A 26,166-nucleotide genomic window follows, 5' to 3' on the forward strand; every position below is an offset into this window, starting at 1 on the left:
TCCATCCCACGTTCCATCCTTCCATCCATCCTTCCTTCCATCCTTCCTTCCATCCATCCTTCCATCCATCCTTCCATCCATCCTTCCTTCCATCCGTCCTTCCATCCATGCTTCCATTCATCCTTCCATCCTTCCATCCATCCTTCTTCCATGCATCCTTCCATCCATCCTTCCATCCTTCCATCCTTCCATCCATCCTTCTATGCATCCCTCCTTCCATCCATCCTTCCATCCTTCCTTCCCATCCTTCCATCCTTCCATCCTTCCATCCTTCCATCCTTCCTCCCATCCATCCAATCAACTCCCTTTGCTGACTTTGATGGCCTGGTGCTGTGCAGTGCACAAGGCTTTTGAGGTCTCTGCCTTCATGGAGGTTACAGTCTAGTAAGGGGAGACAAACTTTAAAAATCACCAATGAGTATTTAATTGCAAACTTTGAGAAGCCGTATGAAGCTAAGCCCAGGGTGCTCTGGGAGTGAGCGGAGGGCCGAGCTTTGGTTTAGTCGCCCAGGCCTCTCTGAGCTCTGCCTTGCGATACTGCTGTTCTCCTTTTTCTCTCAAAACACCATCAAGGTGGATGAATACGGCACGCAGCAGCCGATTGCCCTGCTGAAGCTGCTGTTGGAGAAAGGCTACCTGTACGACCGCGGGAAGGAGCTGAACTGTAAGAGCATCCGGGACCTGGGCTTCATCGCCGCCATGGGGAAGGCCGGCGGAGGCCGTAACGAGGTGGACCCGAGGTTTCTCTCCCTGTTCAGTGCCTTCAACGTGCCCTTCCCCTCGGAGGAGTCCCTGCATCTGATTTACTCCTCCATTCTGCGAGGCCACACCGCGGTAACTCTGAATGGGAGCAGAGGCCGGGGGGCTGGGTGGGCGGAAGCATGAGCGGCCTGGGTCACACTAAAGACACCGCAGGCCCAACGCCAGGGCCTGCGGGGCATTGAGGGACCTCGAAGATGGCTTTCTTTTTTCCAAAATCGGAAGCAAAAATTTCACCTTTATACCCAAGTGGCCACAAACTAGAATTTTAACCTCCACTCGGGGAACAAGGGGGTCCACAGAGGCTGCAGTGCCTTGGACCCCCAGGAGTGCCGGGTGGCCCTGCCTCCGTGGGCCACGTGAGTTGCGGAAGTCGGGGAGATGGCCCCCACTCTGCTCCTGGCCCCGTCTCACCTGCGGCAGGGGCAGGAGGGTGGCAGCCCGCTCCCTGGGTTCCGGGGGTGGAAGGACAGGCATGAGTGCAGTTGGTGCCAGTCACTGCGGGTAGGGTCTACGAGGCTCCCCACATGGACCGCTCGTTCCGCCGCGGCCGCTTACCCCGCACCTGCCCGCCGAGGTGAGGCCTGCGCTCGGCCGGGTGGCGAGGCTGCTGTGGAGCAGGGGTCACGGGCGCCCAAGCACCAGGCGGTTCTCCTCAGAGGCAGGGCTCTCGGGCCGGGAGGTGCGCCAGGCCAGACCCCCGGGGAGGACCGGCAGGGCCTGTGGCTTCAGGAGCGTCGGCGTCCGGGGACCGCGGAACCCCAGGGCTTGAGAGCAGACGGGACGATGAGCGCCTCTGCTTGGCTTGTCTCTTCCCTCAAAAAGCAGTGCCACATTCACATGGCGTGAAGGCCACTGCCAGGGCCGCCTCGGAGCAGCCGTTCAGAGGCGCGCAGGCCGGCCGGGCAGCCCCGGTGCCTGACCTCAGCACGCTTCTCCCCCAGGAGACCCAACCCCACACCGCAGCCGCCGCCCCAGCCCCCGGGCACCCCTACCTCCCGCCTCTGCGGGCGCCTGTCCCGCGCTTCCCGTGGATGGAACCGCCCGACCTCTCAGCCTCGGGTCCGAGGCTCCTCGGCGCCGCAGGCTTTCCTTCCGTGGCCAGATGCTCCCTTTCGCGGCGATGCCGTTTTCTTCGTCCACCCTTCCGTTAAAGGACACCCGGGGCCGGGTCTTCTCATTTTCCAGGACTTTCACGAGAGCATCGTGGCTGTGACTGGCCAGCTGACCTCCTGCACGCTCACACTCTACAAAAACATCGTCCAGGACCTGCCACCCACCCCTTCCAAGTTCCACTACATCTTCAACCTGCGCGATCTCTCCCGGGTTTTCAATGGTCTCGTCCTCACTAACCCCCAGCGGTGAGATTTAGTTTTCCAATCATGTCAAGATCTACCCTATAGATTTGATGGTTCTTTTGTTCTCTTAAGACAGAGGGCTTCTCAGGGAACTTGAAGGCCCATCGTGTCAATTCCTTACCCACTGTCTCTGCTGATGTTAAGTGAAGAATAGAAATAAATGCCATGCAAGCCCGTGGGCAGCAGATCAGTGGGACCAACAGCAGAGGTTGGGCGGGTGGACACGTAGCTGAGGCCCCTCGGTGGGATGGCTTTGCCGCCCCCCGTCAGCTCTGAGCTTGGCGTTCACCTGAGCTCTTCTGCTCCTGTGGCCAGATTGTTTCCCGTTGCCAGTGAGAGGGGCTCAGAGGCGGAGCCCTTGCCCGGCAGGCGTGAGGCCCTGGGTTCCCTCCCCAGCACCACAAAAACAAAGCAGCCACAGCCAGACCTAGGCTTCGGCCTCGGGTGAAGGCCTGCTTTGAGCTGCCTAGAGTCAAGCCCCGTGCAGCTCTGGGGACTCACCTCACGGGTCAGTGAAGTTCTGAGAAACAGTCGAAGGATCTGCAGACGTCCCCCGACCTCAGTGCCCTCGGTGGTTCAGTGTGGGAATCCAGGTTGGGTCATGGCTCTTTGCCAGAAACCAGGGAAAGTTCCCAGAACCAGGGCCGGGGGGTGGTGGTGCTGAGAGAAGGGCACTGCCCGTGGCCCTGATGCTGATTTTAAGTTGATGTATTCCAGCAAGAGGGGTAGTGCCAGGTAGTGTACGTGCTGCATGCCACGCGCAGAGAGGGCCCTCTTCCCTCCATGGGGAGTCATGCATGGCGACCCTGTGGTCCTTGCATTTAATTCATTAGCTCCTGGTTAGACTTTGCTGATGTGAGAAGAGGGGGAGAAGGGACTCCAGGGTGCAGCTCCTGTGCCCCCTCCCCTGCATCCTTCTTGAAATGGCGGCAGGTGGCCCCTCCGGGGACCTTGAGGCTGATTCGCCCCTTCCGCCATGTTCCATAGGTTCCAGACGGTGGCCCAGATGGTGAGAGTCTGGAGGAACGAGTGTCTGAGGGTTTTCCACGACCGGCTGATCAACGAAACAGACAAGCAGCTGGTCAGTACCTGGAAATGTACCGGCAGATCAAGAGGCTAGCCACGGACTCCTCTCCTGGGAGAGCCAAACACGCGTAACACACGCATAGAGACCAATGCATTTTAAATATATATATATAGAACACTGCTTGCAAAAAACCAAACACTAACTATAAAAGCTAACAGGTGGGGATGGGTTATTAAGTACTTTGGAGCCCTGAGTGGGGAAGCAGAAGGCAGATTCCTCAGACGGTGACAGCAGAGGCTCTGTCGGGCAGGGACTGCTGTCCTTGAGTTTGGGTCCTTAAGCGGCCTACGTTTTAAGGTGCAAGAGCGCATAGGAGACTTGGTTTCCGAGCACTTTAACGACCACCTGGAGACAGTGATGAGGGACCCCATCCTGTTTGGCGACTTCCGCATGGCTCTGCACGAGGAGGAAACGCGCATTTACGAAGACATCCAGGACTACGAGGCGGCCAAGGCGCTGTTCCAGGTGTGGCCGGCTCCTCCTCGCCCGCTTCCTCCTGGAGCGTGGGTGTGACAGGGTGGCTCCATGGGGGTCTGGTGTCTGACCTGCAGCTCCCACACCTGTGGCCTGCCTCGGCTTGGGGCTGGCTGACCCACACCTGGCGGAGCCGTCTTGAGTGAAGGCTGGATTTAATCCTGGGAGCCCAGATGATTTAATTAGAGCAATGATTTTTCAGAAAAGAAAAATCTTTCCTCCATTCTTTTCTTTAAAAATATTTTTTTAGCTGTCAGTGGATATTTCTTTTGTGCATTTATTTATATGCGGTGCTGAGACTCAAACCCAGTCCCTCGCCTGTGCCAGGCAGGCGCTCTCCCACTGAGTGAGCAACCCAGCCTCGTTCCTCCATCCTTAATCTCTCCCGGGCAAAAGGAGAAAGTTCACCTCTTAAAATCCAGTGATCCTGAAATTTTTTTTTTTTTTTTTTTAATTCAGGAAATTCTGGAAGAGTACAACGAAATCAACACCAGGATGAACCTGGTGCTCTTCGACGACGCACTGGAGCACTTGACACGCGTGCACCGCATCATCCGCATGGACCGCGGCCACGCGCTGCTGGTGGGCGTGGGCGGCTCAGGGAAGCAGTCGCTGGCAAGGCTGGCAGCCTTCACGGCTGGCTACGAGGTGAGGCCCGGTCCCCTCCCAGGAAGGCAGGTCCTGCCCGTCCCTGCGGCCTGCGGCTGGGAGGGAGTGCGTGCAGATACCGGAACCAGCCGCAGCGGATCCTAATTATTTCCTTTTCAGTCCTGGGGACTGAACCCGGGGGTGCTTTACCCCAGTCCCAGCCCTTTGTATTTATTCATTTACGTATTTATTTCGAGACCGTGCCTTGCAGAGTGGTCCAGATTGGCCTGGAACTTGAGATCCTCCCGCCTGCCTCTGGGTGTGCTGGGGTCACAGGCCTGGGCCCTGCACCTGGCACGGCACGGTGCTGTCACAGAGGGTGGAGCTAGGTTCTTTCGTTTTTCTCTCACCTGTGTGTTTGGGGCATATTTTAGCTGAATGTCCAAAGCTTCTAACTCTTGCATTGTTCTTAGATGAGAGAAGGTGTCAGATCAAGTTCAAAAGCCAAACAGAAGCAGTCGCCGTGCATCCGCAGGGAGGAGGGGTGGGCTCACCCTGGGGCTGCCTTTTGGGGTCTGCTGGCAGCGAGGCTGCCGCATCTGCCCAGCAGCACACACAGCTCTGCAACAAGTCGAGAAGCCCGCTTTTAAATAAAACAGCTTTGTGCAGCGCAACTCAAGGCCACGTAACTCGCCCGCTCTGTGTGCGCAGATGAGGTCCATTCAGAGACGTGCGGCCCTCACCACCGGCTCCTTAGAGCATTCCCACCGCTGCTGACGAAGCCCCGGTCGTCAGCTGCCACCCCTCACTTCCTTCTGTGGTCCAGGCAGCTGCCAGGCTGCTCCATCTCTGTGGATGCCCTGCCAGACTTTTCCAGGAGTAGGGTAGGGTAGCACAGTACGTGGCGCTGAGTGGCTGGCTTCGGGGTTCATCAAGCCTGGCCTGTGTCTACGTGTTGTTCCTTTTTCATCCTAATCCTGGTCCCTTGTGTGGATGCTCTGCTTTCTGTTCATCCGCCCAGGCCCCCGTGGGCATCTGGGCTGCTCCACCTCTTGGCTGCTCTGGGTGGTGCCGTGAACACGTGGTAGGAATTTCCGTGCAGACAGATGATTTTTCCACTGCTCTTGGAGGGCAGGGTGGCACTGCTGGGGCCGTGGTGACCCTTCGGGGAGCCACCACACTGTTCCGCAGTGGCTGGGCCGACCACATTCCCACCAGCGGGCCTCCTACTTCTCCCCGCCATTTAGAATCTTCCAGACTCCCGCAGGTGATTGTCCTGGCAAATCTGAGGCCTCTTCCTCTGAGGTCGCCTGGGAAGGACAGCAGAAGGGATATTGAGCGACAGGGCTCAGGAGGGGTGAGGGTGTGTGGACCCCGGGGCCCTGGGGCCGAGGGGGACGGCTGTGGGTCCCAGCAGGTGGGCACCCCAGTGAGCCGGGAGCTGTGGGCCGAGGGCCCGTGCTAGACAGAACCACAGAGCAGATCTCATCACCCGGAAGGCACACGTGTTGCCTTGTCTGTGTGTGACTATGCGTGCGCATGTGCCAGTGTGGGACAGGTGTACATGGGTGTGAAAGTGTGCATGAGCCTGTGTGTGGGCACGCAGGAATGGTGGAGTGTGTGGGCACGGCCTGCAGGGTGACTCCGCCGGGCCCGCACGGCCACGGGTGTGAGAACCCTCCGACACCATGGACTGTGGTGGCCAGTGCCACCAAACTCTGGGTCCCGCAAGGGGCAGACGATACAGAGACCCAGACCTTGAAGATGAAGCTGGGCTCAGGTGGAGCCTGCTCTCTGATGGAGATGCAGGACTACAGTTATGCCAGCTTTTTTATTTACATGTCTTGTTATCAGGTTAAAGACTATTCGACCATTATTCTTTGTATTCAGGAAAGTTACAGAAACCAGGACATCTAGTAGCTGTTCTGCAGCTGCAAGTGCAGTGTTGGGAGCTCGGTGTGGCTCTCAAGAAAGTCCCCTGTTTAAAGCTAGTGTAGGGCGGGCAGGACTGGGGAAGCCAGCTGGTGAAACACTGTGGCGTCGAGCACAGGAGTTCCTTCCTTCCCGGGACCTGGGTGCCTGAGATCAAGGTCAGAGCTGGCAGGACTCTTGCACAGCCGCCTCACGCAGGGCGTTGCCACGGCAGCTGAGCACCCTGTGCCCTTGCACAGGAACAGTCCCAGGCACCAGGCGTGCCGCAACCATGAGGGCGTCAGAGACCCCTGATCTCAGGCACCACTCTCCACAGTAAAACCCGAGTTTCCAAATAGCTGCTGCTGCTCACACGCAGGTCCTGCTTCTGCCCGGGACCAGCGTGCTCGCCCGCGGAGGGAAGACACAGGGCCTGCTTTAGGTGTGAGGAGGACCTTTGGGTTCCAGAGTCAGACAGCATCTCAACTTCCTTGCCCACCTGGCCAGGGTACCCGCAGCTGTGGTCCTGCTCACGCTCTGGGCTGTGCTCCTTTCCTGGGCTTCCTTCTGGTCTCCCCCCACCCCCCACCGCTTCCTTCCCACCGGCCCCTGTCTGGCCTCCCACCCTCTCTGTGACTCTGGGGACCCCCTTCCCAGGACGGAGGGTGTCCTCTCTGTGCCTCTCTCCTTTCCAGACCGCACACTGCCCCTTGGACACTGGTGTGTTCTCTGCACGCTTGTCATGCTCTGACGAAGGCAGGATGCTGTGGCCATGCCTGGTGGCACATGCCTGGGGTCCCAGCAACGGGAGGCTGAGGCAGGAGGATCGCATGTTCTGGGCCAACCTGGGCAACTTAGCCAGACCTGTCTCAAAATGAAAGGGGCTGGGGACGTGGGCAAGTGGTTAAGTGCCTTTGGGTTCAATCCGTGTACCAAAAAAAAAAAAAACCAAAACAAAAACGACACCGGTATGTGGCTTTCTGCCTCCTGTGCTTCCACTCCAGGTCATTTGGTGAGGCCTCGTCACCTGGCCTGGTCACTCTTAGCCAACAGCGTGACGTTGTGCAAACTTGGATGCTCTCCCCCCGTGCCGGGCTCCTTTAGGAGGCCGGGAGGGAGGCCGCTGGCCCAGGCGACTTTGCTCTGTGTCCCCAGGTGTTTGAGATCCTGCTGAGCCGAGGCTACGCGGAGAACAGCTTCCGGGAGGACCTGAAGAGCCTCTACCTGAAGCTGGGGCTGGAGGACAGGACGGTCATCTTCCTGTTCACGGACGCGCACGTGGCGGAGGAGGGCTTCCTGGAGCTCATCAACAACATGCTGACCTCAGGTAGCCCCGCCGGAGCCCTGTCCCCCCAGGCGCACCGGCTGCTGCCTCACTGCGGCCCAGGCGGGGTCCGGCCACCTGGGGGCCCTGCCCTGACCGGCTGCGTCACAGGAGCGTCCCTGGTGCTGCGCATCTGCTGCGCGCGGGAGGCATCGGAAGTGCTTTCTTAGCATGCGCTGCTGGGGCCCGAGGAGGGAAGTGCCTGGCTGCCTCCATGCTGGGGAAGCAGGCACAGAGATGCCACCGGGGCTGGAGCGGTGACCCCTCACAGCCCCCCGGGCAGCACCCTGGGACCTGAGAATGGGCCTCAGCAGGAAAAGGCGTCTTTGTGGATGCGACCGGCTAAGGATCTCGAGATGATCTGGATTTGGGGTGGGTCCTAAATTCAGTGACAGCCGTCCTTACAGGAGAAAGGAGAGGGGTCCCTGATGGAGGAAGAGGCCTCACAAGGGCAGAGGCAGCCGCATGCCAAGGGATTCCAGAACCTGGAGGGTCCCCAGGACCTTTTGTGGGAGCACGGCCCTGCCGTCCCTTGGTCTCTGGTCTCGGGCCTCGGGAGGTGTGAGTGGTTTCCTCATGGTTCTGAAATACCCCATTTGTGGTAGGCAACAACCCCAGCAGGCTCCCTATCCGTAGGTGCCCAGCTGAGAAGGGGCAGAGGAGGGACTCGGGCCAGTGGCTCCCGGGGACAGGTGCAGTTCTTGCTGGTCCACGTTGGCCAGACTCTGGCCATTGTGTCCTGCTGTGTTCCTGGGTCTTCCCCAGCGCCCCACACGACTCGTCGCAGGGACACGGCAGACGTGCCGCCAGGGCCCGTGGGCAGCGCTCTGTGCTCGCCTAGTCCCTCCCGCCAGCCTCCGCCCCACCTGTTCTGGTGCGTTTGAGTCAGTTGTGACCTCAGGACCCCCCACCCCACGCTGCAGCGTGCCCGCTGTCTCCTGGAGCCCAGTTTCTGTGCAGTTTTCCCTCCGGATGTAAACTTGACCTGCAGTGAAACGTGCGCGTTTTGAGTGTGTTGTTCTTGTGCTTCGATGGTTGAGTTTTAGGTCATGGGGGTCGGCTCCGTGGGGACAGGGGCCATCATCCCCTGGGAGCCCCACAGGACTTATGCTACACGCTGGGCCTCAGGCAGTCATGACCTGCCCTCCCTGAAGCTTGGCGTCCAGCGTGTGTGCTGGGGGAGGCTGGGTAACATCAGTGACAGAAGACACTCAAAGGTGGCCCCACAATGGTTGGAAGGGGTGCCGTGAGCCATGGTGGAGGGTCCGGCTCCCGACGTGGCTCCCGTGGACAGAGACCCGGGACCTGAAACCGTGCGTCTCCCATGCTGCTGAAGCCCTGGGCCCCAGTTCCCGCGGTGGCTTCAGACAACGCAGCTGCTCCCCTTGTGGGTCTGCATCAGAAGCCAGGGGCGGGTCTCATGGGGCCACAGCAAGGACGGGGTCTTCCCAGGGGTTCCTGAGAATCCATTTCCTTCTCTTCTGGCTTGTGGAGGCTGCCGCTGGCCTCAGCCCTGGACTCTCACCAGCCCAGGCTGCACTCTGCCTCCTCAACTCTGGCTGCTGGTCCCTGTGACGCGTTGGGCTGCCTGGCTGATCCAGAGACTTGCCCGCTCCCGAGACCCTTACCCCGCCGTGTCTGCAAGGCTCTACGGCAGGAAGTGGGGGGCTCTCCATCGGGCAGAGGGGTCTGTGTGCCAGTCAGATGGGAAAGGGCATTGTGGGGAGCGGGGTGCAGTGAGGTCCCCGCAGCACAGGTGCCTGCGTAGGTCTAGATCTGGGTCCTCTGGCTGCCCCTGTGCTAGGTCAGAGGGGATGAGGGAGCGGGGGCTCTCGAAGGTGAGCGGCCTTGTCCATTGTGTTATATCGGCTGCTTATGGACATGCGTCATGTCATTGGAAACGTGGCAGCGGGTGACGCCCAGCTGGCCCGGCCCCCAGCACAGCTCTGTGGGCATCCTGGGCCTGGCAGCTCTCCTGTGGGGCCGTCCCGGCTGTTCGGTGGCAGCCCAGCCCCGGCCATTAGCACAGGCGGTGTTTGTCCTTGCAAGTTGTGGCCAAGAACTGGGTCCCCAGAGTGACCAGGTGCCCCCAGGTGGGAGCTCCTGCTCTAGAGCCTAGGCCAGCGAGGCTCGCAGGCCCGGCGGCCTCCTGGGTGAGCACGGGGTGCCTACCGGGCCCGTCTCACGGACAGGTGGGCGAGGCTCCTGGGCTTTGCCCGCAGGCGAGCAAGCTGTGGTCTGAGCCTGGACCCCAGGGCCCTGCGCTGGCCCTCGTCATGCTGTGCTTCTGCCATTCCAGCTGGTGCCCAGAGAGGTAGTGACCCTGGGACTTGCAGACCAGCTCCTGCGTGTCTGCTCTCTAGGGATCGTCCCTGCGCTCTTCCCAGACGAGGAGAAGGACACCATCCTCGGTCAGCTCATCCAGGAGGCCTTGAAGCACGGCATGGGGCCGGCCAAGGAGTCCGTGTGGCAGTACTTCGTGAACAAGAGCGCAAACAACCTGCACATTGTCCTGGGCATGTCTCCAGTGGGGGACACCCTGAGGACCCGCTGCAGGAACTTCCCAGGTACCGAGGCTGCGCCTGCGGCAGGGCCTGCGCGCTCCCAAGCTTCCACCGACAAGGTCCAACAAGACGTGGAAGTGAGGGCCCGCGCGGTGGGAGGTGCCTGGCTGGCCCCTCGCAGTGGCCACCAGGGGTGGGTGCTGTCCTTCCAACGCGACGATGAGCTTAGGCTCCTGGGAACAGGCCCACGGTGGGGGAGGGTGGCTCCCCGTCCCTCTCACGCAGGACAGTCCCACCAGCCTTGCAGAAGGCAGGGCTTCTGCCTTTAGACGCGGGTTCCTAGTTCGGGCAGCTGCTGCTCCCTGGGGACATTAGGTGGGCCTGGGGACGTGTTTGGGACAGGTGGCATGCTCTGGCACCCAGTGGATGGCAGCCAGGGATGCTGCAAGCAGGTGCAGGGCCCCGCCAGCTCCTGCGTCGGGTTCTCTGGCCCCAGTGTGAGAGGTGCCTGGTGTCAGTCAGAAGCTCTGCTGGACGTGCTCAGCTCACTCCCTGCTCTGGTGGCACCTGAAGACCGTGTGGACACCCGAGAGTCCAGGCCGCAGAGCCATGGTCCTTGTCCTCTCCTCCCAAGGTCTGGTGAACAACACTGGCATCGACTGGTTCATGCCCTGGCCTCCCCAAGCCCTGCACGCCGTCGCTAAGTCGTTCTTAGGTAAGTCCCACGGGGCTGCGCCGGGGGCCCACGAAGCCACTCGTCTTCACCCCGACGTTGACTTTTGGCCCAATGGATCCCTTCACCGTAAATCCTATAGAACAAATCTTTTTTGGATTGTTATTATTTTTTTTTTATTGTTAGACTGTCCTGGTGTTTTAGTCCTGAGGGATTTCAGGAGACTTACAGGAGTTTGAATTGGAAATCCATCAGGTGGCATCTAAATCGGGAGCTGGCAAGCCGTGGCCTGCTGCCAGCCTGGCCCCTGCTGGTGGGGAGGGGTTTGGGGTGCACAGACGCACTGATTCACACGCTGTCCCTGGCTCCTTTGATGCCACACCTGCAAAGTCCAGGAGTCGAAGCAGAGACAGGACTGGACCAGTTTGGCTCTGGATAGAGAGAGCGTGCTGACCTCCAATCCAGAGGCTGCCTGAGGGGTCGGCCCGAATCTGCCCAGCACCTGCACCCTGGGCGGTAATTGTGCTCCTTGAGTAAGAAAGCACGTCGGTTGAACTTCAGGGGAAAATCTTTTTCTCTGGACCAATCTTGAACAGATTTATGGCAAGTGCCACTGGGTGACCTCAAAACAGTTTCATCCTTATAAATGCGTATCCAATAAATAAATAAGTAGTCACTCTGTGGGAGCAGAGATCATAGCTTCAGTCATAATGCGGGATTTTTTCCTTTTCTGGGAAGGGGGCCAAGAGCATGACTCTTCAGATCTGACTCAGGGGCCAGCAAGCCGCTTCTGCAAAGGTCCAGGTGGTAAATATTTACCTCTGTTGCAGCTACTCAATTCTGCAGTTATATGAAGAAGGCCGTTATAGGCAGTATGCAAATGAATGGCCATGGCTGTGTTCCAATAAAACTTTATTTAAAAAGCAGGAAGTGGGCCAGATTTCCCTTCTGGCTGTGGTGGAGCACCCTGATGGAGGGCACCCTGGTTTTAAGCGTGTCAGTCATTTCCTGTTACTGCTTGGGTTTGCCTTCCGTATCCGGTGTCGTAAATGATGCTGCCTGGAATTTGCTTCGCATCTTTTCCCTTGGAACGTGTTTCCCAGAGTGGAGGCGACTATGTCCCAGAGTGGATATCTGTCAGGCCAGGTCTTTCACGCAGGCAGTGCCCCTGGTACAACTGTAGGTTGGGTCAGCAGAGCCTGGACGACGGATGCTTTCGGCCACTCTCCTCTCTCTGCTTTAGTGCGAGGTGCGTTCTGCTGTCACGTGGGTGCATCTCACAGTCAGCTGACCTGAGGGAGGAGGTCTTTGCCTTGGAAGTGGTGGGTAATTCTTCCAGCAGATTGATGCGAAGGCTTCCTTTGCCCAGCAGAGAATGGCCGAGTAGCCCGCCTGGCCGGCGGGAGGTCGCTTGCTGGAGCGCAATGACTGGGTCAGGCATTAGACCCGGCGTCCTCCCGGCTGCATGCTGCCACGGCCCCAGGGAAGAGGGAAAGGGTTGGCTCTGCAGGAGGCAGGGTGCCTAAGCACGGGTCAGTGGTCCAGAAAAGCTGCCCACTCATGATAACTGCTTTTTCTTCTTCATTTTTTAAAAAAATTACATTTTAAATATATATATTTTTTATTTTGGGAAATATATCCTACATGGGCTTTTCCATTTTGTCCACTTTAAGTGCACAGTCACAAGGCTGTGCGGCCGTCATGGGACCCATTTCCGGAACTTGTCACCATCCTCAGCGACCCTACACGCAGACTCCCCTTCCCTCCTCTGGTCAGCCCAGAGCCTCTGGCTGCCACCTGCCTTTGCGGGTGGGTGGAGTGGCGTGGTGCCCGACCTTTCCCAGCAGCCTCCTCTCTCTTAGCGCCGTGTCTGAGGCTCACCCTGTTGAGGTGGGTCAGCATGACCTCCCTCTCTGTGGCTGTACGCGGAGCTGGCTGTCCACCACCCGTGGTGGCCTGCACAGGTGCTGCCTGAGCCTGGCGGATCAGTGGAGCCCCCACTGGGGCCCAGGCCTGGGCTGCGGGGCCTCGGGCCGGGCCGTGGTTCCAGGCCTGGCCGTCTGTCTGAGAGGCGGCTTTGCCCTTCCTCCCTCTCCAGGGGACAATCCCATGATCCCAGCAGAAAATATAGAAGACCTGGTGGAACATGTGGTTTTGGTCCACGAGTCTGTCGGTGAATTCAGCAAACAGTTTCTCCAGAAACTGAGGCGCAGCAACTATGTGACACCCAAGAATTACCTGGATTTTATCAACATGTACTCAAAACTGCTGGATGAGAAGACGCAGTTTAACATCGGTGAGGCTTGGGGAGGGCAGGTCGACCGTGTCACGTGGCTCAGGTGTAGAGATCCGGGTCTCCTCTTCCCTGGGGCAGGTGTCCCCTCGCCAGGCCGGGCGCCTCTGGACCGAGGCAAGGTGGCACTCTGTGGGTAGGACACTGGTGCGCTGGTCCCTGCGCGGTCGCAGGACAGTGAATAGGTGCTGTCTGTCCCCAGCCCAGTGCAAGCGCCTGGAGGGTGGGCTGGACAAGCTGAAGGAGGCCACCATCCAGCTGGACGAGCTGAACCAGAAGCTGGCCGAGCAGAGGGTTGTGCTGGCCGAGAAGTCGGCCGCCTGCGAGGCCCTGCTGGAGGAGATCTCAACCAACACAGCCGCAGGCAAGTGCCCGCCACGGGGGACGGCCGGGTTCCCCGGGGACATGCTGTGGAGACCTTGCTTACGGCCGGTCCTCACCTGCGACAGCTTGAGACCCCCACCCCAGCTGCCTCTGTCGCCACGTGACCTTCCCCTGGTGTGTCTGCACGTGGCTTTGATTTAAAGAGAAGTTTCGACACATGATAATTATGCATATTTATGGGGACATGGTGATAAGTCGATTCACGTGTACAACGTGAGGCCTGGACTTCTTGAAGGGTCACCTGAGCTCCCTAGTCCAGGGTAACCTCACCTCAACTAATTACATTATTTCCAAATAAGGTCCCCCTGGGGTTCCCATGGACCTGACCCCTGGGGGACACCGTTCACCCCACTGTACCTCCTGTGGGCCAGGCCCGTGGGTACCGGGGTGGCAGGCCGGGGGGGTGCGTAGGTCCTGGAGGCAGCAGGTTGTAAGTCTTAGCACTGGTGATTGGATGAAGGTTCCGGCTGTGGTCAGCGTCAGGGGCCAACAGTCAGCGTGAGATGACAGAGGGGCAGCCCCCTAGACTGGGCGGCTGGTGGCCTGGATCTGAGTGACAGAGAGATTTCAGCCAACACTGGCCGTGGCAGGTGTGTGACTTGCCTGGCGCAGAGTGGGTGGACTCTGGAGGGCCAGTGCAGGGAGGCGGAGTTGGAGGGCGTCCAGACCCTGCGTGCTGAGGACCTCCGTCCTACTGGGAACGCGTGGGGCTACCCTGTTGGCCAGAGCTCCCATGAGCCCCAGGTGTCCTGGACCTGGTCCGCGAGGCCTGTACCCTGCACAGCCCAGGGACAGAACTCGCGGCCACCCTGGCCCAGCTGCTCACGGGCCCTGCTGCCCTGCAGCGGAGGAGAAGAAGAAGCTGGCGGAGGAGAAGGCCACAGAGATAGAGGAGCAGAACAAGATCATCGCGGTGGAGAAGGCGGAGGCCGAGACGGCCCTCGCCGAGGTCATGCCCATCCTGGAGGCCGCCAAGCTGGAGCTGCAGAAGCTGGACAAGTCGGATGTGACTGAGATCAGGTAATCCGTGCCCCTCAGCACACTGCAGCTGCCCCTCGCTTCTGCTGGTGCCCACACCAGGGGCCAGGCTCAGTGCGAAGCCCAACGTCACAGAAAGCGAGGGCCAGAGGGGCGAGGTGGCCTGACCCTGGCCCCCAGCCCCAGAAAGCGTGCCTGTTGGCCTCGAGCCTAGGCCGGCTCACCCAGGGAGGTGGGGCTCCAGGGGCCGTGAGGATGGAGGGAGGGGATGGTGTCCCTGTGCTGCAAAAGCCAGCGTCTGCTCCGGCCAGTGCAGGCTGCCAGCACGCGGCTGAGGGAGCCCACGGGGTGCTGCAGGCCAGCCTTGCCGCTGCCCTCGCCCACTCCTGTGGAGCAGCACTGTGAGCGGCGGGTCACTCTCTTGGCCCCCAGACGTGCCGCGAGTCCCTGCTGCCACCCGCTGCCGGGAAGTGTGGCTGAGCGGGGTGGGCAGGGCTTTCTCCCCGCGTGGCCTGGTCCCTACAGGGCCGCTCGTGGGTTTGGTTGGTGAGTGAAAAGCCCCCGAGGAGCGTGTCCTGCTGCCCCCCTGCCGCCTGCAGAGGCTTCTGCTTCCAGGTCCAGAGCTGGCGTCCCGCTTTGTTCCTGTGGCTGGAAGGTGGTCCTGTGCGGCCTCTGGGTCCCTGTGCCCTGGCTTCCCAGGCAACTTGAGCAGCTGTCCTCGGGGAAGGCGGGGCCCTTGTTTTGCGCGTGACTCTGAACAGGGAACTGAGTCCCTCCAGGTCAGCGGACCTGGGTGACATGGGAGTTGCCGCCGTGGGACCAGGAAGTGACCCCGTCGTGCTCTGCAGAGGGTGGTGCTGACGAGGCGCAGGGCGGGCAGCATGCGTGTCCATGCTGCGTGCTGGACATCTAGACGGAGCTGCCTGGACAGCTGGGGCTGTGCAGGGGCCAGGTGGCGGGGACGGTCAACCCCATTTTCAAGGAAAATACCCACTGCTGGCTCCAGGGCTTGGGGCGCCGCTCCTGCAGCGGCACGGAGGCCGGAAAGGATTGCTGCAGGGATTTGGAGGGAAGGGGCTGGGAAGGCCCCGCCCCGAGGGAGGGCCGCGGGAGGGAGTCCCCGGGATCTCGTGGGGACCTGGATGAGTCCTGAGCTAGACGGCCTCACACCTGAGGAACCTAAAGGTGGCCACTTGCCTCAAAGGAGCGATGTTTTAAAATGCCATCAGGAGTTGGTGCGGCTCAGTGGCACAGCACTTGCCTGGCGTGCGCAAGGCCCTGGGTTCTGTCCCCAGCTGTTAGAGCCGGGAACAGTCCTGCCGGCTCTGCCCCTGGACAGCTCCATGACCTTTGGCTCATCGTCTAACCGCTCTGTGACCTCCGGCCCGTTGTCTAACCTCTCTGTGCTTGCTTCCTCACTTGTAAAACATGGGCGGTGATGATTGTCCCCTCTGAGTCAGGGCAGTTGTGAGGATGAAAGGCGCTAGTGTCTGCAGAGCCCTCAGCCCTGGGCTGGGCACCTGGCCAGTGCCAGCACAACGTCAGCCATTGTCCGGTTCCAGAGTCACGTTGGCCTGCAGCAGCCCAGCAGAGCAGCTTCCCGGGTGGCCCTGAGGGTGGCCTTCCCTCCTCACACAGCAGATGGTCCAGGCAGCCTGGTGTCCCAGGCACTCCTCAGCTCCTGGCTTTGGATTCCGAGGGCTGGAGGGTGAGGGCAGACAGGTGGCAGCTGGCCGTCCACGTTTTCCTGCTGCAGTTTGGAGATCTGCAGGTCCCCGTGTGGAGAACCTTCCTGGTGCTTTAAAACGGCCGGTCACATCCCGCTGTGACCTGAGGAGGCGCTCTCTCCTCAGCCAGGCCCCAGGCTGTGTCCTCAGCGGGTCTCCAGTCCCCTGCCTTCAGGACTGCGTGGCACGGAGTAAACCCAGCGGCGTGCTTTGTGCTGCACTCGGCCAAGTCCCCCGACAGGAGGATCTCTGCTCCTGGTGCTGGGTCCAGGGGTGTGTGCCTTTATAATGCCCGGGGCGCCTGATCCTGGGCCTGACGCTCCTCACCAGCCAGCCTGAGGGCCCGATGCCTTCGGAAGCCTCCCCAGCAGAGGGCGCCATCGACACTTGGATCTCTGCTTCTTTTGTAGATGAAAAGTGGCATTGTGTAGTTTAACTAGCATTTCTCTTCTCTTCTCCTGGGTCCAGGGGCCCTTTCTTTTCTTTTTTAAATTGTGAAAAATATGTCTTAAGAGTCACGTGGTTTCCTCTTCTGTGAACTGTCCGTGTTCTGTCCGTTTTTCTGTGAGGCCGTTGTCACTATTGTTGCTTTTGTCTCCATGATCTTTTCCAGTGGCTTTTCTTTCTTTCTTTTTCGCAGTGCTGGAGATGGACAGGGCCTTGCAAGCTGGGCGGGTGCTCTGCCACTCCAAGGGATTTTTACATAAGGGGGGTTAGCTCATTGGCAAAATGAGTTGCGGGTAACTCTGCAGTTTGCTTTGGCCATTTGACTTTTTTAATGAGGTTTGTGTGTGTGTTTGTTTTTGCCCTGTATGTAGCGATCTTCCACATCCTGACTTTTACATATCCTGTCATAGTTACAATGCCTTGCCATCCTGAGATGGTGAAACAAAGTACTGTTTCTTTTTGTACTTTTACAGTTCAATTTTCTTCCTTTGAAAGATTTTTTTTGGATCTATTTGGGGTTTGACCTTGGCTGGGGTCCTGTGTGAGTTTGAATCCAATCCCCCCAGCCCCCGCCACCACGGCAGTCTGGCTTTCATTCCATCTTTGGGATGTCAAGTGTGATGGGCCGGCACTTCCATCTTGACAATCTCGCAACCCCTTCATTCCTGAAAGGGCACTTGCTCCATCCCCATTTAGAAATAAGTTCAGGGTAAGCCAGGAAGACGAGGAGTGAGGAAGAGTAGAGCAGACGTTTCTCCGCTGGAGTGTAAAGGGCTCCTTCTGTGGCCAGTCGATGCTTGTGCTTGTCCTCCTTCCATTTATTCTGTGCGCATTGGACTCCTGCCACCCTGAGCCAGGCAGCCCGCCTCCCCCAGGAGCTCGCAGTCTGTGCTCCTGGCTCCAGGGGGCGCCTCCCAAGCGGCGGGAGCTGGGCTCAGGGAGGAGTAGGGGAGGCTGGCGAGTCTGGGGTGGGGCAGGGGAGGTGGGGAGCGGGGCCTGCAGTGGTTTTCCCCTCCAGGGAGAGCAGCGGTGGTCCTCTCTCCGCCCACCCCGAGTTTGCTTTTGGAGGGAGAAAGGACCCCTACTCTGATCGCAACCTCGCTCTTCCGCACGCCTCGGTCATCTGGCACCCGGTGGCGGGCTCCGAGGGTGCTTTCTGGGGACTCAGGATTGGGGGTGGGAAAGGCTTGGTTCCCGGTCCCCACTCTGTCGGCTGGAACACTGAGGTCTCTGGCTGGGCCCTGGCTGGCCCACGGGCTCAGTAGCTGGCCACTTGGGCCATGGATCTGCCCGTCCTGTGTCTGGAAACACCTCGCTGGTGCCCCCTCCCTGGTTACTGGGGAGCGGTGGCCCGGGGCTGGCTCTCACGGGCCTGGAGGAACCTTTCAAAGACAGCTGGCGGCGTGCCCTGCTTCTGTAAGCCGCAAACGCTGGCGGGATGGGCCCTTGTTCTGGTGACTCAGGGCCATTACTTTAATTGAGGCTGAGAGCTGGACTTTCGTTTGCCCTCCCCACCCTGCCCTGCCCTGGCTTGTCCTTGAGGCCTGTGACCCCCTCTGTCTTTGCCTATCTGCAAGGGCTGGGAGGGGGCTTGCGAGGGTGGGGGTGTCCAGCCTGCTGTCTAGTCAGCTTGTCCCCTCTCTGACTGTCCCTCTGTCCCCACCTCCTTGGGGTCATCTCCTGGGGCACAGCACCAGAGTCTGGGCTGCTGCCAGCTGCACCGTGTTTCCAGGCCCTCTGGCTTGTCCCTCTTCCTCTCCCGTGCTCCTGTGACCCTCTCCTCCTGCTCTGTCCCCTCACGGCTTTGTCTGGAGACCGGTGCCTTCTGCAGCTTCCTGGTGGCTGGGCACATGGCCCTGGGGCAGGCCGGGCCCTGCTGGGGCTTTGCACCAACGCTGACCCATCTCTTGTTCCTTTGGGCTTCCATTTCTCTGGGGCACCCATGGCCTGGGACACCTGGTGCAGGAGAAGCAGGTTTCGGTCTAGTCACATCGAGCTCAAGGACATCAATCAAGGGCCAAAGCCTGGAGGGACCAGAGCGTGGGCCCAGCCCCAGGCCGGGCCGTGTGAACACGGAGGTGGCCAGCGCGCACAGCCGGTGTCTCCCCTAGTAAATGGGGAAATGATGGTAGTGATGCACCAGCCCTTAGTCTGAGGAGTCACCGTAATTAGATTCCCAGGCTCTGCCCTGACCTCTGGATTGGCCACTCTGGGCGGCCTGGGATGGCGTTGTAATGCCCGTCCCCACCCCATGGTTGGGGCCCAGCCGGTTCCAGGAGCCTGATGCAGCCTGACGGGGGCCTGTCCCTGCCCTCAGGGGCTGCCAGCCGGGAGCCGCTGTGCGCTGAGGCCTGGTGTCCTTTTGTCCTTGGTGTCCACGGACCCATTCCTGGAGTGAGCACTGGGCCCTGCCCAGCCACACCTGTCGTGGGTCCTCACACACCTTCGTCTCCTGTCCCCCAGGTCCTTCGCCAAGCCCCCGAAGCAGGTGCAGACAGTCTGTGAGTGCATCCTCATCATCAAGGGCTACAAGGAGCTGAACTGGAAGACCGCCAAGGGCATGATGTCCGACCCCAACTTCCTGCGGTCTCTGATGGAGATGGATTTCGATTCCATTTCCCAGAGCCAAGTTAAAAATATCAAGGGTGAGCCTGGCTTCTCGTCTGTGGGGGCCGCCAACGGGGCGTGGGCTTACCAGGGGCTGGCCTTCCCTGAGGCCAGATGGCCACCGCCGCCCTGCAGGTGGACAGGCGAACTGACTGTCCCCAGAGGAAAGTGGCAGGGAGGGAGAGGCTGAGGGCCACTGCCTGACTGATTGGGCAGTGGCTCTGGTCCCCCCCTCATGGGAAACAGGATGTCACCGGGACCCACCCAGCCCTCCGCCATGCATCCCGTAGTGCATGGAGGGGCCCCGCCTTGGTCTGACTTTGACTGCCCCTAAGAAAGTCTCCGTGGACCCCTGTGGAATAGACAGGGGGAGGGGACAGCCATCTATCAGGGCCAGCCCTGTGCCTTTGGTCACAGACACCAAGTTCCCTTGAGCTGACTCCTGCCCTGGTGCTCAGTCGGGCGGAAGGTCAGCTTCGCAAAAAGCAGTCAAGGTCACCCCGACACGGTCCACTCGGAGCATTGCCAAGGGCTCCTTCTCACCCCCTGGAAAGCAAAAGCAAGCCGGACACAGACAAGAGCAGCCCGTGTCCAGTCCCAAGTGCTCCCTCTACCCTGTCCTGACTGGGTGGCTTCCGTTCGTGGGAGAGTACCGGGTGAGGGTGCAGGTGGAGGCCACGGCTGACCTGGAGCGGCCCCCGAGTCCCAGTCAGCTGCCTGTGCCCGGCCCCTGTGGTGCCGTCGGGAGGCTCCTGATGTGCTGGTTCCGGGCTGCTGGGTGTCCCCGGGAGGTCCAGCAGCAGTGGCTGTGCCCCTCACACATCTAACGCCTGCACACAAGTCTCCTCCTGGCCTGTCCCCTGTGTGGTCCCCTGGGGAGCTGCCTGGGTCCTGCTCCAGGGTCACTGAGGAGTAAGGAGCTGGTTCCGCCTCCTCCGTGGGTGGGCTCACGTCCAGTTTTATCTGCCCCACGCGGTGCCGGGGTGCCCTCTCTGACTAGGCCTCTTGAAGACCCTCAACACCACGATCGAGGAGATGGAGGCCGTCAGCAAAGCCGGACTGGGGATGCTCAAGTTCGTGGAGGCCGTCATGGGCTACTGCGACGTCTTCAGGGAGATCAAGCCCAAGAGGGACAAGGTAAGCCCTCCGCCGGGAGCCCGGCCACCTCCGCTGACCGGGATTGACATGGTCACAGCTTTGCCGGAAACGTTCTGGCGGCCTCTGAACTGAACCTGTGAACACTCCCCCAACACATGGCGACCTGAAGTGCAGCTCGCTTAGCCGCCGTGAGTGGACACGGCTGAGCTCCCCAAGGTCTTCCCGTGTCCTGCCACAAGTGGAGGATGACGGTGCAGTGTCTCTGTCCGGGGCAGGAGCAGAGCCCGGCTCTGTGGACCTCGGGGAGGACCAGCTGGCTCCGGAGCTGCCACCCTGGGCTCGTGGCTGTGTGGCTGAGCTTGTCAGCCCGAGCCCTGTTTGGACACTCCTTTCTAACCTGGTAGTCCTGGGAGGGTCCTCAGTGTGTTCTGAGCTTCCGACTCAGAACCACGGTGTCCTCTCGCTGTGACCTCAGTAGCCATGAAGAGTCGGCCATCTGCTGTCCTGGGAGCAGGGCATCTTGTTCCGAAGGGAGGTGGAGCTTTTGCAGATGGGCGTTGAGTCGGGCACTCAGGACAGGAGCCTGGGGTCTGGTCGTGGTCTTCGGCTGGACCGGCTAGAAGGCGCAGACTCACCGCCAGCTGTCCTGCCCCTGGGGTCCCTGTCCCCAGTGACCTGGGACGCGTCTTCCTCTAGGTGGCCAGGCTGGAGCGGAATTTCTACCTGACTAAGCGGGAACTGGAACGGATCCAGAACGAGCTGGCGGCCATCCAGAAGGAACTGGCAGCACTGGGGGCCAGATACGAGGCGGCCATCCTGGAGAAGCAGAAGCTCCAGGAGGAGGCCGAGATCATGGAGCGGCGGCTGATCGCCGCCGACAAGCTCATCTCCGGCCTGGGATCGGAAAACGTCAGGTCAGCCCGGGCCTGTCCCACGGACGGCAGGGCCCTGCGAGCCTTGGTGGCTTATCCACGGGCCCCTTCAGCACCACCTCCTGTGCTGCGGAGTCTTCGTTCCACCTTGCGTTTCCGCCAGAAATCCGCCTGGCGTGTTGTTTGAGGGTTGTCACGGTGGAGGTGGCCTAGGGCCGTTTTGCAGGCAGCTCGCACTGGGTACCGAGTGCCCTTTACTGAGTCACCCCTGGGAGTTGAAGGAGGCAGTGCAGCCGAGATCAGGAGAGACCTATTGCATCCAGCAGGTGCCCAGGGTAGGGTGTGTGGGCTTCTTGGAGGAGATTGGAAGAGGGCCCCACCTCACCGCAGAGGTGACGTTGAAGGGCGCTGGGGTTGTGGGGCCTGGGCTCACTCTGAAGTGGGTGGGGCTCTTCGATATTTGTGGGTGGGACTGGCTGCACCCCTCCGTGGGATAGGATGATGGTTTCAACCTGGCATCTGTAAGTGTGACATGGAAAACGCTGGGAACTCGTCTGCCTGTGGGAAACAATTTCCAGTATCTCTAAAACCTGGAGGACACTGGGCATTTACCATCAGAGACCAAACGAACATTCGCTTTCTTTTATCCCGGGCAGAATTCTCTTGCCAGGTGGGACCTGAGCTCCTAACTCTGCTGGCCTTATTTTCATGTCTTGTTTTAAGCATTTGGAAACGGTGTGATTGCCACCAGGTAAAGAGGTCTGTGACAAATGAGTCCCCCTAACGTTTAGTGAACCCCCTGCTAGAGCCCAGGTTGTGCAGAGTCCTGCAATTGAGCAGCCTTCAAAACGCTGACGTGCTGAGTTGGGACGTTGCAAGCTGAGCTGGCGAGCTCCCTTTTTCAGGAGAAAAGCGTACCCCTAAAAATCTATCCCTCTGGCTGGCCCTGTTGAGCTGGTTCTTCTGGAATGTTCTTCTGCAGATGTTCTCAGTACACCTTTAGTTGTCAAGGTCTGTTGTACGCTCTGCGTGTCGGCTCCTCTTTGGAACCCTCTTGCCTGAGCTCGGCAGTGCTCAGGACCCTGGATAAGGCACCTGCTTATTATCCTGGTGTGAGCGGCTTTCCCTCCTCCCCTCCTAGCAAACGTGTTGGTTTAAGTTGACGCCCAGGGTTTGTGCATGTCTGTGGCGTGTGGTGCCGTCCCTCAGTGCAAGCGTCTGAAGCCCAGTGAGGCTGATGAGCATCTTCGTCTCCTCAAACCTTAGCTTTAGGCTCAGAACAATTTAGCACAGGCTTTGAAATATCTAGAGGGACCTGGGGACTGTTCCCGGGGATCGTGGCAGGAGGGGAGCTGCTCAGGGCGGCCTCCCTCCCCACCAGGTGGTTGAAGGACCTGGACGAGCTGAAGCACCGGCGGGTGAGGCTTCTGGGGGACTGCCTGCTGTCTGCCGCCTTCCTGAGCTACGAGGGCGCCTTCACCTGGGAGTTCCGTGACGAGATGGTCAACCAGGTGTGGCAGAGCGACATCCTGAGTCGGGAGATCCCCCTGAGCCAGCCTTTCCGACTAGAAACTCTGCTCACAGATGACGTGGAGATCAGCAGGTGTGGGGGCCCTGGAGCTGGAGGGGGCTCAGGCTGGGGTCGCCTGGGGCCCAGCCTGGGGAATAGCAGCTTGGCTGCACAGATACCGAGTACCCCTCCCCAAATCCAAGGAGGCTTGAGCAGCCTGAGGGCGGAGACGGGCCTGCAGGGCTCATGCCTGCTCTTTCCCTGTGGCCGCCCTTCCAGGTGGGGCTCCCAGGGCCTGCCCCCCGACGAGCTCTCTGTGCAGAACGGCATCCTCACCACACGGGCCAGCCGCTTCCCGCTGTGCATCGACCCTCAGCAGCAGGCGCTCAACTGGATCAAGAGGAAGGAGGAGCGGAACAACCTGCGGGTAGGGCCGCCCGGGGTCCTGCCCCGCCCTCCCACCCGACCCCTGGGATGCCGCCCTGGCTGGCGGAAGCTGCCTCGCGGCCCACCTGGTGTCCCCAGAGCGGCAGGACGGGCCAGGTTCGACTCCTCTGCATGCGCAGGCCTCTTGGCTGGGAGCAGCCAGAGGAGTCCTGCTTGCCCGTCTCACGTCCCCTGTCCTGGCACAGGCCCTGGATGTCCCCTCGCTGAGTTTTGGAGTCCAGGGTGGGTAGTGGTCACAGGTGGGGCAAGAGCAGCAGCTTGACCGAGGTGTGACCCACTCACCTGGTCATTCCCCACGTAAAGGACCTGGTCCGGCAGGCTTGGTGGGTTTACAGAATCGCATGACTATTTCTGGTCAGCGTTAGAAGACTTTAGTCACCATGGGAGGAGATGCCGCATCCCCTGGTGATGGCCCCGCTGACCCTCTCCTCCCCGGGCCCCACCAGGCCCTGGGGTCTCCCTCTGTGGATTCGCCTCTGCGCCCTGTCGTGTGAGGGCTCCTGTGGTCCTGGCCTCCACTGGCCTCCTGGTGTCTCGGAGGCCCATCCGCGTTGTCCATGTGCCAGAGCTTCGCCCATCCCATGGCCGAGTCCCGTCCCGTTCCATTGGGTGGATGTGCCTCGTTGGCTCTGCGTCCGTCCTCTGAAGGACCCTGGGCTGCCCCGCTCTGGGGCTTGTGCTGTGCTGGGCCCAAGCACGTCTCTCTGAACCCATTGGCCCGTTCACGGTTTTCAGTTTCGCCGTGTCCTTGTCTCTCTGGGCTGCTTCCCCTGCCTCGCCCTGCGCCCCGGCCCCTCCGTCCCCGGATGCCTTCTCCGGCTTGCGCTGTGTTTGGTCTCACGCTTGGCGAGGGCAGGCGTGCCACTCAGCTCCTGCCCCCTCTTCCAGGTGGCGTCCTTCAACGACCCCGACTTCCTCAAGCAGCTGGAGATGTCCATAAAGTACGGGACCCCTTTTCTATTCCATGACGTGGATGAGTACATCGATCCCGTGATTGACAACGTCCTAGAAAAGAACATAAAGGTCGCCCAGGGGCGGCAGTTCATCATCCTGGGGGACAAGGAGGTAGACTACGATTCCAACTTCAGGCTGTACCTCAACACCAAGCTGGCCAACCCCAGGTACAGCCCGTCGGTGTTCGGAAAGGCCATGGTCATCAACTACACCGGTGAGAACAGACGGGCCTGGGGCAAGTCAGGGTGGCTCCCGCGGGGACGGTCCCCTGGGGGCCTTCCAGGGGGTCGCACTTAGCTCTCAGCGGGGGGCAGCCCTGGAGGAGGGAGAGCAGCGGCAGGCCGGGCGGGAGGCCAGGGCGTCCTTGCGAGCTGGGTGCAGGCGTGAGGGCGCCCCGTCCCCGCAGTCACGCTGAAGGGCCTGGAGGACCAGCTGCTGAGCGTGCTGGTGGCCTTCGAGAGGCGCGAGCTGGAGGAGCAGCGGGAGCACCTCATCCAGGAGACGAGTGAGAACAAGAACCTGCTGAAGGACCTGGAGGACTCGCTGCTCCGGGAGCTGGCCACCTCCACTGGGAACATGCTGGACAATGTGGAGCTGGTGCAGACCCTGGAGGACACCAAGTCCAAGGCCACCGAGGTACCCGCCCTGGGGCCACCGCCCCGGGGGCCTGGCCCTCTGGTGGAGAGTGACAGAAAAGCCGCAAACGCCCAGCACCTGGCCCGGGAGAGCGGACAGCCCCCGTCCCCGCCGTCCCCGCCCCTGCCCCGCCGTCCTGGCTTCCCGGCTGTGTCAGGAGCCCTGTTTCCAGGGTGACTCGGGCCTCTCCTCAGGTATCGGACAAGCTCAAGCTGGCGGAGAAGACGGCCCTGGACATCGACAGGCTGCGGGATGGCTACCGGCCGGCGGCCCGGAGAGGGGCCATTCTCTTCTTCGTCCTGTCGGAGATGGCCCTGGTGAACTCCATGTACCAGTACTCCCTGGTCGCCTTCCTGGACGTCTTCGGGCTGTCCCTGAAGAAGTCGCTGCCGGACTCCATTCTCATGAAGCGACTCAAGAACATCATGGACACGTTGACCTTCAACATCTACAACTACGGCTGCACAGGTGAGCCAGAGCCTCGCCCGCTGCCCAGGAGATGGAAGGCCGCGTGGCCTGTGGCCACGGACACCTACCAAGGCTGGAGTCTGAGACGGCACCTTGAGAGGTCACCACCCTGCGCCAGGGAGGAGTCCCCGCCCTGTGGCGCTTCAGAGTTCTCCCCACGGCCACTGTCTACCGGGGAACCAGGCCCCTGCAGCCGCTGACCCACCTCTGGGTCGGTGGGCTACCTCCTCTGGACGTTTCACACCGGCAGAACCGCAGCGTGCGGCTCTAGGACTGCCTTCTGTCGCTTAGGGCGTCCTCAGGGTTTCTCCCCGTTGCAGCCTGTCCCGGGGTCCACCCTTCCTACGGCTGCGTCTGTCCCGCTGTGTGGGTAGGGCACACCGTGCGTGCCCGCTCGTCGGCTGATGGACGTTCGGGCTGCTGCCTGTCTTTGGCTCTTAGGATAATGCTGCTCTGAGCTCACGTGCCGGCTTTTGTGTGGACGAGTGTGTGTGTGTGTGTGTCCGGTGCTCCACCACTGAGCTGCACTCCCAGCCTGAGCTCGTTTCGGATTCTCCGGGTGTTTACACATCCCTAGCGGTGGGAGTGCTGGGTCGCGTGGTAACTCGAGCTTTTGAAGGAACTGCCACTCTCTTTTCCAAAGTGGCAGTTCCTGGTTTTCACCCCCAAATTTTTTTGGCGGGGGCAAGGATTGAACTCAGGGGCACTCAACCACTGAACCACAAGCATCCCCAGCCCTATGTCGTATTTTATTTAGAGACAGCGTCTCACTGAGTTGCTTGGTGCCTCACTGGTGCCGAGGCTGGCTTTGAACTCACAATCCTCCTTCCTCGGCCTCCAAGCTGCTGGGATCACGGGTGTGTGCCACTCTGCGTGGCTCACCCCCTAAGTTTTTAAAAGCTTTTTGTCATGGAAAAATTTGAATATATACAAGATAGAATCTGTGCACGTCCCCCTCTTACCCCCTCCAGCCAGGACCTGCTGTGGGTTCGTTGGTCCTGCCACCCAGCTCCCTGTTGACCCGGGCTCTTTTGACCCTTAGCTTCAGACTGGGGTCATCTGTCTGT

The 26,166-nt window shown here is 60.4% G+C and overlaps 1 protein-coding gene across 1 annotated transcript in view; it reads left to right on the forward strand.

The window, feature by feature from the left end:
- The window catches only part of DNAH10 (dynein axonemal heavy chain 10), a gene marked incomplete at its 3' end in the record, with an annotated part of 138,752 nt that overhangs the window by 102,818 nt on the left and 9,768 nt on the right, over positions 1–26,166 (forward strand). The window contains exons 47-65 of the mRNA XM_079150513.1: positions 574–834; positions 1,948–2,120; positions 3,105–3,198; positions 3,502–3,669; positions 4,138–4,326; positions 7,333–7,504; positions 9,865–10,068; positions 10,640–10,720; positions 12,777–12,974; positions 13,174–13,335; positions 14,201–14,375; positions 18,971–19,152; positions 20,115–20,251; positions 20,909–21,126; positions 22,466–22,687; positions 22,874–23,021; positions 23,930–24,209; positions 24,402–24,631; positions 24,826–25,099. Coding sequence (XP_079006639.1) covers positions 574–834; positions 1,948–2,120; positions 3,105–3,198; positions 3,502–3,669; positions 4,138–4,326; positions 7,333–7,504; positions 9,865–10,068; positions 10,640–10,720; positions 12,777–12,974; positions 13,174–13,335; positions 14,201–14,375; positions 18,971–19,152; positions 20,115–20,251; positions 20,909–21,126; positions 22,466–22,687; positions 22,874–23,021; positions 23,930–24,209; positions 24,402–24,631; positions 24,826–25,099 — 3,568 coding nt within the window. The remainder of the gene's footprint in view (positions 1–573; positions 835–1,947; positions 2,121–3,104; positions 3,199–3,501; positions 3,670–4,137; positions 4,327–7,332; positions 7,505–9,864; positions 10,069–10,639; positions 10,721–12,776; positions 12,975–13,173; positions 13,336–14,200; positions 14,376–18,970; positions 19,153–20,114; positions 20,252–20,908; positions 21,127–22,465; positions 22,688–22,873; positions 23,022–23,929; positions 24,210–24,401; positions 24,632–24,825; positions 25,100–26,166) is intronic.

Source organism: Sciurus vulgaris (genome assembly GCF_902686455.1).
Source record: "Sciurus vulgaris genome assembly, chromosome: 8".
Taxonomy (NCBI): Eukaryota; Metazoa; Chordata; class Mammalia; order Rodentia; family Sciuridae; genus Sciurus; species Sciurus vulgaris.